Raw genomic sequence first — 12873 nt, forward strand, 5'->3', positions numbered from 1 at the left:
ATCGAACTATTTTGCGATCACCGCGCTGTTCGATATATCGAGGTTCGACTGTATATGCCGCTGCGAATATCTCAGCCAAGTTTTGCTGTAATGCGTGGTGCATGGAGCTCGCAAGCAGACTGTGAAGTCCCCTTTCTCTGAAACACTCTCTTTCCAACAGAAGGCCTTGTTCTCACTCTCTTCTGGATGCTTTATTTCGGCTTTCCTTTAGACAGCTGCTATTGGCCGATAGCTGACATTAGGCTGCAGCCGGCTGCATGGCGCAGACACCACGGCCGCTGCGGGGTGCTGCCACGAGTCCACTGGCTAAAGACACTGCAGCTCCCCGAGGGCAACCACAGTTGGCTCATGCTTAGTTCGTTGTAGGCGCCTAAAGCAGAAGTCGCGACAGCTATGCTAACATAACAATAAAATTTGAACTGTGCACCGCAGTGACAGCATTGTGGGCATGCCCCACTGTGTCGTAGCCTGCGCAGTGCAAGGCGTTGGAGAAGGAACAGGAGCGCAGCCGAGGCAGGGTTTGATTGCCGATAACTCCGCTTCTGCTGAACACATTGAAGCACTTTTTGGAGCAAAGTATTTCTGAAATAGCCAATTCTCACTTCAAATGCATTTCTCCACTTTGCTAAAAAATGGTTCAGGGCCCCTTTACGAATTTCTTGGCATAACAAACAATTTTTTTTTTTTTTGCCAATCTTAGTTCCATTGGAAACTGCGCATTTTCTTTCACGATCTAACGAAGTAACGGGCTGCGCTACAATGGACTAGTTATTAACTTTTTGGAGTAACGTTGTAACACGGAGCGACCAAAGTTTCGGAAGTGAGGCATTTCGGATATTACGGACTTTGGATAAAACAGCCATTTTTTGTCGGACCATCAGGGTCCAATGTAATGAGAGTCAACTGTATAGGTATTGTTTTGCACTTCTGTTTTTAATTGGAGGATGCAGTCTGATGACGGCAGCAGGCACTAAGTGCGGTGAGCCATGGCGTAAGCCATGGCTCACCGCACTTACCGCACTCACCTCACCGCACTTACCGCACTCACCGCAGCTCACCGCTGCATGGAGCCATGGCTCCATGCAGCGCTGCATTACAGCGCTGCATGGAGCAACATGCCAATCTCATACACCGTGAGCCACATTGATGCCCTGCTCTCGGCATGATCCGCACGCACTGGCATGCACAACCATGCTACTATAGCATAACCTTCTTTGGGATCTTTTTACAAGTGATTACTATTATTTTATAAGCGATTTATAAGTGAATTAACGAAATTTGCAATTTAACAAAGCTTTTTGCTACAAGTACAACTTGGTTATGTCGAGGTTCAACTGTGTTCCATAGTCAGAGCTTCTACATGCCGCAGAATACCGCCATGAATGCAGTGATAAATTAATTAAGATAACTAAAGCTGTTTTAACCACAACTGTCTACAAACAGTGTGGGGATTGAGGAATGCGCTACCCTAAGACCCCACTACAGTTACCACGTAGTGCTTAGCATCGACAACATTGATTTGATACGGAGCTACAGAAAGCGGGAAACCAAACAGTCACATCTTTAACCATGCATGCATGTCACTCATCCTCAAGACAGTCCCCCTCCGTTTGAGACAACCACATACACTACACCGACATCACAGTGCCACGGGGTGTACAGGCTTAAGGGGGGACGCGGGTCTTGAAACGGCAAAAAATCACAAAAAAGTCAATTTTCGGAAAAGTGCATTTTCGCTAGGTTTATACATTCAAGAATCCCTCCACGAAATCTAGAAGCTAAATTTCATCGGAAAATAATAAAAAATCGCGCTTAAAGGGGCCAGGGTGAACGCGAAATCAGCAAAATTTGGTCAAAAATGTTCAAACTTCGCGCCGTCACCATTCGCGAACGCGGTGGCCGATGGCCGCCATCTTGCGCTTGTTTTGAAGCTGTTTTCTTTGTGCGCATTTTGCACCAGTTCAAAATGGCGTCGGTGAAGGGAAACCGACGCTATCGCGTCATTTCTGGAGGATGCGTCCGTGCCGCCGATTGGCCAAAGCGCGCACACCCCCGCGCGCCTCGCTCCTATTGGTCCGGTGCTCGTCGGCGCGCGCTCGACCGCTCTCGCGTCTCGCTACGTTTGTTTATCTCTGGTTTCATCGCGCCGCTGTCTACGTTTGTTCAGCCGCTTGCTTCGCGACGTTTGATAAGATGCTCATTTCGTTGCCCGGGTGGCTGAAAAAGATTGTCGTCTCAAGGCTGCTACGCGTAAAGCGGCTGTGCAATGTGCGACGGAAGGCGGCTAGGCCTGTCATACTCGCGGAGTTGCCGGTAGCTGGTCTGCCTGGACATTCTACCGGATCGAGTTCCGAGCTGCAAACTGGCGCGTCTAGCGTCAACTCTTCGTCCGCCCACGCCACGCGTGTTGGCACAGATCGTGCACGCACCGTTTCCTTCACGACTGAAGAAAGTAGCGAGCGCGCAGCGAACGCCGGAAAACGTCCGGAGCGCCAGACCGTCGAAGCATGTCGAAGTGCTAACTCCAGCAAGAAGCGAGAAGCCTGTTTGAGCGCAAGGAAGCTGGCCAAAAAGCGGCAAAAAGATAGGATGTATCCAGATTATGCCCCTGGTGAATTTCCTTGAGATTTTATTGGTATGTTCTCAATAAAGATGTTGCAGAATGTTTTTCCTTGATTTCTCAAAACAACAATTCCGACAGACTTCCAATTTTGGAGGTAAAATAGCTTCTGTCCTATTTCAGCTACCAACGTAATTTTTTTTTTGCCAGAAAGATAAATGTATGCAGTAAGCAATATGCACCTTTTCAAAGCAGCACTCTTCTCAAAAAGTTTTTGAAATGGGTCACATGCTTGACATGTCAAAATGGCAGTTTTTTCTCACAACTTTGATGAGCTCTAACTCTTGCTCAGATTAGCCTAGAACATTGAATAATACCTTATGGCACTCCCTGAACATCCTAGATAGACTTTATACTCAAATTACTGTGTTAAGGTTTTCTGTTTAGATGCTAATTTTCCTCCAAACAAAGGACTCAGCTTATACAATGCTTTTAGAATATATCAGAAACTACTTATACTGTGGCAAAATTAATTATATTTTTAGAATCTGCATATTAAAATACACAATGTGTGAAAATTTCGTTCAGATCTGTCCACAAATAAAAAAGTTGTATTTCAAGTGTAGCCTCCCCCCTTAACTTGTATGGCCACATTTATGGTCATACTTATATTGCAAAATAAGGCGCCTAATGGGAAAGCAGTGTTAACGCACGTTTGAGAAAAGTGCTTTGGCAACAAAGCACTTTTCGGAACACTTCGTATCAGCCCACATCATTGTTTAATCTAGAGCAACTGATTGTTTGTGGTGAAGCTAGCACAACAGCTGGCAACATTTCAAATTTCATACAAGTAAATCAATCAAGACCAGAGCCCCTTTTAAATGTTCTTACAAGGAGTAGAGTTGCGTACTTTTTCCCACGCACCAAACGTGCTACAAGGCAAAGCCTCCACAAATGTACAGCCCACGAATGTTGTCAAGAGCAGCTACTACTCAACTGGCATGGTCGTTTTCTGAACTACAATGTCCCTGTCAATTATTTTACAACAATCCTTCCCAGCAAGTTGTGAACCAGGCCTGTTACATTACCCTATGCTGGATCAATTATTATTATTATCATGAATGTAAATCCCACGGCCAGATTTTTCGGTTTCAGAACAGGGACACCAAATTAAGTCTTTCCACCTACTTTTCCGGAACTGCCAATTTCCCTGACAACTCCAGGTTTTCCAGGGTTTCCCTGGCGGTGGACAGCCTGTAAATGGGACATACCTTGTTAACTACAGAATGATCTCGTGCAAATAACGTACACCTCTCCGCGTATACCAATAGAAGAAAACTCTTACACTGCACATTTAGCTGCACCAGGGAATAAATATACGATACATATCATTGAAAGGACCACATGCAAAGGCATAGCCCAGGGCTGTAGCGATCATCTCTGAATTAGTGTTTGCCACCATCAGCTTTCACCAAACCAATATACAACTACAAAACCCTTCCTTTTTTTTCCTTGCAATACAACTTTACAAATGTGTGGCTGCCATGACCTTTGGAATAAAAAAACTGCAAAGCTCGGGATCCTCTCCAGCTAGCATCCCCTCCAGCCAAGATTCACAGCGGCAAGGCTTCGCGCCAGCTTTGCGCTTCGGGCCAGACCGTCTTTCGATGATAAGCAAAATGCGCACTTCTCACACCTAGTCTGACCTAACCAAATAGGCACATCGCAGGCTAGAACAGCCGGGCAAGATCACTACATTCTCTACTCGCAGCATCCAAGCTTTCAAAACGAGTCTCAGCTTTAACGGTGCTCCTAGCGGAACGTTGGTGCGGGAAAGCCTGCTTACGGAATTTTGCACACCATCTACTTTAGTCTACCTTACCTAATGTGTCTACAGGGACATTACAAAGGGGCTGAATTGTTGTACAACTTTGGGATGCTTCGAGGCACATATTGCGAACTTTCAAGCAACTCTGCTCCCACAGATAGGGCGCAAGCAACCCCAGACAAAAAGCACAAGCAGGGCAGGGAAAGGTTTCTTGATGCATGGGGAAATCGGCAGGGGCTGCGGTATAGTCCACCGTCGAAGGGAACACCTAACATTTCTTCACACTCCACTGGAAAGTGGCCGACACCATGTGTTGGCTAAATTAGGCCCGGGGCATTTTAACGGAACATCTACCGTGATGATGGCCAAATTCGGACGTGTTCCCTTCAACAGCGGATGGTCCGCGCATGCCGCATACGCAAAATTCGGCAGAGGAACACTGACCCAGGAGGATGAGGAGGCTGCAGAGGTGCCCCTATTGTGTCGAGGGCCCGGCTGACTATTGCTGGGCCCTGTGGAAGCACACTGGCCCCCCAGGCTGCTTGAGCGGTGTATCACAGATGCTTCATCCCCAGTCCATACCATGTCTTCCCCACCTGCAACGACACAAAAACGTCCATCAGTGAATACGAAAAACGATAAAAGAACGCAGAAGAGGAGGAGGAGGAGAGGGAGTACGCACCCATGCCCCTTTCACAGGGGTTCCGGCAGGAATTCTGCGCCAAGGCTGTGCCAGACGACCATGCCGCCGACACGTTCCCGGCCTCTCGCGAATCTGAGCCTGGCCGCGTATCCCAAGTCTGTCGCACAAAGGGTACCACGTCAAGATTATTTAAAGTGAAGAATCAGACACAACCAAAAATAGTCTCGGGTGATGCAGGACCAGGAATAAACTGCCTCGGCAAAAGGAAAAAGTGCGTGTGCCAGCTGTTACTTGTTAGGGTGAAACAAGGTGTGTATGTGTGTATGTGTGACGTGTTTCACCAGAAGAGCAACCGATAGCCTTGCAGCTCTTTTGCCACCAGCGTTTTTTGCAGAATATGCTTACCTTATATTTCCTCTGAATAACATAGACAAGTACAGTTGATTCCAATGCAACAACATTGATGGGGCTAAAAAGATTTCGTCATGGAACTACATGTACGTAATAAATAATCATGAACACCAGATTAGTGGCTCGAAAAAGAAGTTTAATTGCACATGCATACTTGCCAACCTGAAGATTTGGAAAATCTTAAAGCTACAGTGGCGGGGGGGGGGGGGGGGTATGTGCTGCAGCACTTTTTTTTTTTAAGGGGTTTACGTTTTGTGACAAGCTAACTCACGTTTTCACAACTGCAAGTGAAATCCGTGTCCTGGAGAGTAAACAGCGAAAGCCTTACTGGGGCACAGTTTATTTTTGCAATGATTTTGCTGTTGCTGACTTTGCCTGCTTCAGAAACTTCTCCGTGTAGGTTTGTTCAAAGCAGGTAGCGCTCTGGTGCCCCTTGACCATCAGCAGATGAGCAGATGAGCAAAACACCGTTCGAGTTTTGTTCACAGTGCTGAATGTTCTCTAACATTCAGTAGTGCTGTGGGGAATGGAGAGAGGACCTAGCATAACCATTGAAATTCTGTGGGGTCTGAGCGATCCGTCGACACTTCGAATGCTTTCTAATTGTGACCACTGCACGTCGCACCTTGGCTCATTCAATATGGTGGCTGGAACCTGATATACTTCAAGCGCGTCGATTCCTTCTCCTTTTGATTCGCCACTCTGCAGGGGTAGGATAGCAGGGAATGCCATAATAAAATGATGTATGCTGTTGAATGAGGCAGTTTCCAGAGCTTGTACTTGAGCAACTTCAGCCATCTTGAGACTGAAGTCTTCTAGCAGGAATTTGTTGCGAATGTAATCGCATGCTGCCATTAAGTACAGACGTACAGTAGAGAAGAACTGCTCTCTCTCAATGCAGCTCAGTGACTATAGAGCAGGTCGTGCTGCCAATGACTACGTCTTCATCACCTTTCTGGTTCTCTGCAGCTCCATAGTCAACTTCCAGCAATGAATGACATGCCTTGACAACACCTGGGCGCACAAATCTAGTCAGGAGATCCTCAAACAGGCGGTTCAGGAGGCCCCTCAGTACATGAATCCGAGGAGCCTTACCTGAAGAAGGCAGTTTGCCTTCTCAATAAGCAGTATAACATTTTGGAGAAAAATACAGTATGCCCTGTTTAGCTCCGATGACAAAAAAATAAAACAGGCACTCCTCACAGGTCACGTAGCCGACTTCTCTAAAATAATTGGTATGAAGCTTTTGCTTGAGGTCCAGAATCAGCTGCTTTCCTCTTTAGCGAGAGTTCACGCCGTCGCTGCTCTTTTTTTTTTCCCCGAGGCCTGCAGCAGTCTTGTGAAGATGTGTAGCAGACTTTGGGGTCAGTGCAGGGTTCTTGGGGGTTTGTGAGGTCTTCGGAATTTGGTATGACTCCAAAAACAAGCTTGGCTTGTTGCACTGCTTTGTTTCAGATACAAAATAAGCTGAGTAGTGGTTTCAACTGGTTGAGCAGGCTCTTCAAACAGTTTCCCAACATCAGCCAACGTGTCAGCGAATGGTTCAACGTCCTTCTGACCTCAGCGTCGTGCATCTTTTGGAAGTCTAAGTCGGGCTTTCCGTTTCGAGCTTTTCTCCGAGTATATATAAAAAAAAAAGCGTCAACCAAAGCCTCATCAACCTTTACAGGAAGACATGAAGCTCCTTTTTGGGCGGCCAAGTTGATGAGATGGCACGGACAAGTAACCCCTATCAAACTTGGTTGAGACTCTCTCAATACAGTAGAAACACTTTTGTTTGCTGATCACGACATTGGCATTGTTCGAACACATAGCCAACAGGTTTCTAACAGGCAAATTCCGAGACTTCATCTTGTCCAGAACCAGATTTGCAATCTTGTGACCCGTCGCTTCCCCTTAGATTGTCCCGAGGCAAATAAGGCGGCTTTCGACTCTACTTGTTTCTTTAACAAAATATGTCGCAACAATTGGATAAAGCTGCGTATCCATATTGCTACTGCCATCCACAGCAATCCAAAATACTTGCTGTTTTAGGGCATCCAGCAAAGGAGCCTCCGCATTGGTGGCCATTTCCTGAACAATTGAAGTCTCTGTTCATCCACAGGTGTAGCATTCCACTTCTTTGCACTTGGGGAACATCTTCCAGAAAAGCGGTCCGGCATGATCGCCGACACTCAGCGGGATGTAGTGTTCAACTAAAAACGCCGTGAAGAGGCTACACGAATCACACCGAGGTCGTTGTTGCTGCGTACAAAACTTGCTACACTTGGCTGGTTGCCCGCAGCAGCTCGCATGTGTCACTGATGCTTTTTCAAAGCGATGTTGACCTTGATGTCAGACTTGACGCCATGCAAGATATTCACATTGTGTGCAGGCACATGCGGTGCAGAATCCGAATTTCTCCTTTTTCTTCGACGGCACGAAGCACGGTAATTCTGCCATGTACGATTTCAAAACACTTGGAAGTACTGTCGGGGCTTCGAGCCCACCACTGCACTGCTAAGCCGCTACAGGCCGGAGTCGTACAAAAGGCGAGGCTAACACTGCAGTGACTGAAGTCCAAACCCACACGACCGCACGAACAAAGGCAACAGCATGGCAATGGGTTTGCAGAGGCGCTATCGGCACTATCGGGCTTTGGATATGGATTCGTGACCACCCTAGTAGACGACAGAAGTCGCTACAACCTTCAGGTGCTGATGATGATACCATGCATACGCACTGCCCTCTCGTGGCGGCGCAAGGTACCAGTGTGCAGTTTTACAACATTTTCACATTGTTTCTTTTTCTTTTGCAAATAAAATGTTTTCCATTAAATTTCAAGCAAGATTCGTAAAATCATAAGACTGCTCAAAATTTGTACATTTTACGGAAAATTCTAAATAGTTGGCAGGTATGCAAATCTCTCGTGGCTTTTAAATTGACGGGTGACAACAACTGGTGATTTTGTCATTGCTCATGCACGAGGACGTGGCAGCTGGCTTTGATCCCGCGGTCACCTTTACAGTTTCTACCGATTGCTTGAACACTTCGCATGCGAAATTATGATTCTTTTGAACAAGCATTCGGTGACATTGATGATGAACCCAGCTCAGAAGGTACAATCTTGCAAATGCTGCTAATCAAGTTTCGTATCCAATTGTAGCGAGCAGCCGATTTTAGAAGCCACTCAAAAGATGCATGTTAGAACCGAGAGAGTACAGTAGGCAAAACCTTGTCTGCTCCATGAAAACCGTGTTGAAGAGGACACAAACCCACCATGCACATTGTGGCAGTGATAATTATGAAGGATTGCTTTAATCGTTTCTATAATTCACAATGTACACCTCTATGCACTGCACATTTGCCCAGCTAATGACTAGACTGGTCATCAGCCATACGAATACGAAAATGCTATCCACACATGCTGGATTTCATTAAAGACAAGTGCAGCTTCAGATGAATGGGAAGCAATTGTGGCAACCACGCATTTCTCCGGCACAAAAAATTATAATATGCATGTCCAAGCGTCCTTTCATTGCATTTCACATAAAATCATAACTATGCAATGCCACATGGTTATTACGATTTCAACACTGTGCTGTGAAAACACAGTTTTAATGGGTCCCTTTGAGCTGTTCATAATATGCAGACTGGTAAGAATTATGATAAGAAATATAATCATTGGTACCATGAAGGCAAGGAGGTGACATTGATCATCGTATTCAGAAATGCACCTCAACTTGATGCCCATGCTTGACTCGGTCAAAATGATACCCGACGTCAACGACATGCAGCAAGCATCTTGGGAACGTTCACGCCAGGTGTATCTAAATCAACTCATGCATTGGCTTCAAGTTGATGTTCATTTCTAAATACGGGGTTAGGAAGACTTACATTAGGAATGGGGCTGAGTAGACTGATCTCCCAAATACCCGTGAATTACAGCGCACACCAGGACAAGAACACGAAACGAAGACAAACGCCATCCCTAACTTCTACTTAAAACTCATTTAAAATATCCACAATGGCATGCTCATCCATATTTCCCTGAATGTTGCCTTGAACCCCAGAAGAAATACTAACCTGATGCTGAATGTGCTCAGTCTGAAAATGGTGAAATCTGCCTACTGTGTCATGGTTAAGAACGGCTTACAAATGCATTCCTAATGACCAAACAGCCAAACTAGAAAGCTTTAAAGAATTTTTTTGTGCCACAAAAGGCCTAATACTTTACACCAAGGTACCAAAAGAAAGGTCCCTGCACAAATTCCAAGACATAGGGGAGTTTCATTAATTTGTTCAGCGTAAGCTGTCTTTCCTGGCAGTTTATGGCAGTAACCACAAAGCAGTTATGGTGGTCCTTCAATGTTTGTCCCAGGATCGAAGGCATTCAAGATTTTCAACATGCCAATGCTGAACATCAATTAAGCTCTCTAGTTCCCAACTTCCCAATGCAACAGCAAAGCATGTAAATCTGCAAATGGAATTCCTTTAAGTACTAACACATACTTTGGAAACAATTACCCCATGTTCCTTGCCTGCAGAAGGATGTCAATCGGAGAGTGCGAAAGTAGGAAATCCCAAGATATCTTAATTGGATACTAAGGTCGGAATGCCAGATCCAGCGTCATTGAGATCACCGTGACAATCTAACAAAGCAACATTCGGGGACATATAGCAGCAAGGCCAAGTGCAATCTCACTACTTGTAAAACAAAACGCTGAACAAGAATGTTGAAGGTTTTTCTGGCTGCATATGCGAGCCACAGTGGTCGAAGGTATGTGGCGTAAGCCAATGTATCGGGTGCTGTAACAAATCCGACTCCTTCGTAGAAAGACCAAGACGGGCTCTTAAAAACAAGTATTTTCGCTGCTCTGGCACCTGGTACTATCTTGAACATTACTTAACTGTAACTTCATGCGAAGAAATAGCAAGTAAACAAATTTAAAAGAGAGAGAATTTATTGACAGGAATGAGAGAGAGGTCGACCTTAGCTAGTGCGCTCTAGTCTGCCACTCTGCAGAATTGAAAAAAATTAAAATGAAAAACTGGCTGGATAAACTACTCACCCCAGAGTTCCCTTGGCCAAGAAACAGGTCGCTTCTTTTGTCGTCACCTTGCATCTTAGTAGCTCTACGCAAAAGCACAAACAGAATGAATTTTTAATTAAACACGGGCTTTACAACATTTCTCTGCGAACGGACACAGGGGTACATCAACACCGCTTGTCAGACTTATAACGCTCTTATGCAAACGACGTTCTCTCAACTGAACCACATACGCGACTCAAGTACCAGCTAGTTACCACTTATTAAATGTACATTACTGCCAACGAGAACCGTGTCCGTGAAGACGGTTGCTAATGCCGATTACACTGATTCACGATGCGGCAGACGGTCCCGAGTTATCAAGAACCATCCTCTCCAGTACCAGAAAAAAAGCGATCGCCCGTCGAGTTGACTACACGAAATTAAACAGCCAGTTCAACTGCAGATACCTGAAGTTACTACAGCGCGTAACACTGACAGCGATGGCAACAGGCGTTCATCGTGGCCGTTATGGCTACATCTAATTAGCAACCCGAAACTTCTGACGCAACCAGAAGGCTGTGAGCTAGTTTCGTACTACAGCTCCAAGCGCCGCGTTCGAGAACGTCTGCTCGCGGATGACGCGGCAAGATGCTACAATAAGCGAATTCACCTTCACCGCGGAAGCAAGGTGAAGAAGCAAAAACGCGCCAGCCTGAATCTGCGGCGAGAACTCGCCGCCTGCGTCGCAGAACCGTGCCGTCTGCTGCGCGGCTTCCACAACAGGTGGTGACACCTGACGGCCACAACAAACAACTTGCGCGCGCGGCCAGTTTCGAAACTCGAGCAGCAGGCCACGCCATCTGGCGCTCGGCAAACGAGACGCGCTGTGGGAAAAACTCCGAAACCGACACGGCCACTAGGCGCCGCCGCTGGGCAACAAGGCGGCAGCCACGCACAAACACACACAACACCGAAGCCAAAACACACGCACGCACGCACGCACCTTAGAATGGCGCCGAAAAAGAAAACAACGCGACGCGAGCTTCGGCCGTGCCACGAAAAGCCGCACGCGCGCGTGCGATGCCCGGGTTTTCTCTTGCGTCGCAGCCAGCTGAACGGCCTGTTCCTCTACTGACACAGAGCTTCAAACAAGCGCACGAGCGGGCAGAAAAAAACAAAAATCGATACTGCGACGTCACGGCCCGATCAATCGCTCGGCCGTCGACGCAGAAGCGATTCACAGGCTCCAGCCGCGTCCTTGCCGCCGCTAACTATTACTATCGCCAACAGGGCACGGTCGCGCGCGGCGATCGCCAATCGGCGCCCGGAAAAACATTGCGAACGAAATCTGCACACCGTAACAGCGAACACACACGGTGCGAAAGCAGGCAAGCGACCACGATGCTGCGCTGTGGCGGACGACTTGGCTTTTTTTTTTTTTCTGCATCGCTGTTTTGATGCCGCCGCCGTCAAATCGGGGCTTCGGCCGCTTTGCCAAACACGTTCGCTAACCGCACAGCGGGGCCTGCCAAATGCGGGAAACGGCGCCTCGCAAATAAAAAAAAAAGCGGTAACGTTACACCTGGGCCAAAAAAACGCTGCGGATGCGATTTTGTGTCGCACTATCGGCGACAGGCCGGAGAGTAGGTCAAAAATAGCATCAGCTGTTGCGGCAGGCCTAGCGATGGCGATACACAAACGTTACGCCAAAGCCGCTGCCGGTGCTCGCGGCACCCAGAAGCGGCCTGTCACCGGGTCGGAAACGATCGGCAAGTGACGCAAAATGGAGAGACAAGCGCGCGCGCTACGCACCGAGCAGCCGTCGACGATTCAAGGGCAACTAGGCCTAACCGGTCAGCTTCACAATAAGCGCTCTGCGGGCTCTCTGCGAACGCTCGCCATTCCAACGTCGACGGGCGCACGGTCGGTGCATCCGGATAGCGGGCGCCGTTTCGAACACACAAAACACCGAATGGTACTCACTTGTACTCAATTTTGCTCGTCCAACTTCAACATAGGTCCAACATCCATCTGAGCATTTCGTTTTTTGGACACGATCACAAGGAACCATCGGGTAAGCGAGCAGCAGCCATGTTGGCTGCCTGGACTGCGGTGGCGAGGAGGTATACAGGGAGGGTGGCGGTGGCGCGCGCGGCGGCCGCCGCCGCCGGAACAGCCACCCTCCTCTCCCCCGCGCGGAATGGACTCGCCCAAGAATCCTCAAATCGCAGCAGACGGATCGGCGGCGGCGCACGAGTGCACGATGCTCAACAAACGAAACTCTGTAGCTAACGCCCGGCTGGGAGTTGCACGTTTAATCCGTATCGCGGCTTTGCTCTCCGAACGTGGTGATCGCAATAAAAGAATTTTACCGATACGCGTCGACGTTTTATTAAAGCGGAGTGGAGAAGGGCCCGGT

General features: G+C 47.6%; 1 protein-coding gene across 9 annotated transcripts in view; it reads right to left on the minus strand.

The window, feature by feature from the left end:
* The window catches only part of gw (trinucleotide repeat containing adaptor protein gawky), a 49851-nt gene extending 37252 nt beyond the window's left edge, over positions 1-12599 (minus strand). For 4 of the 9 annotated variants that reach the window (XM_065454193.2, XM_065454192.2, XM_070524214.1 and 1 more), the window contains exons 1-5: positions 12438-12599; positions 10494-10557; positions 5071-5188; positions 4833-4984; positions 3749-3814 (exon numbers count right to left, since the gene is read on the minus strand). In XM_065454193.2, the coding sequence (XP_065310265.1) occupies positions 3749-3814; positions 4833-4984; positions 5071-5188; positions 10494-10547 (390 nt within the window). In that variant the 5' untranslated portion in view covers positions 10548-10557; positions 12438-12599. Of the gene's footprint in view, positions 1-3748; positions 3815-4832; positions 4985-5070; positions 5189-10493; positions 10558-11124; positions 11185-12437 lie in introns of those variants that run through there. The other 5 variants (XM_065454198.2, XM_065454197.2, XM_065454196.2 and 2 more) reach the window with 3 other exon arrangements.
* Positions 12600-12873: the final 274 nt, after the last annotated feature.

This window comes from Dermacentor albipictus, chromosome 8 (assembly GCF_038994185.2).
Source record: "Dermacentor albipictus isolate Rhodes 1998 colony chromosome 8, USDA_Dalb.pri_finalv2, whole genome shotgun sequence".
Taxonomy (NCBI): Eukaryota; Metazoa; Arthropoda; class Arachnida; order Ixodida; family Ixodidae; genus Dermacentor; species Dermacentor albipictus.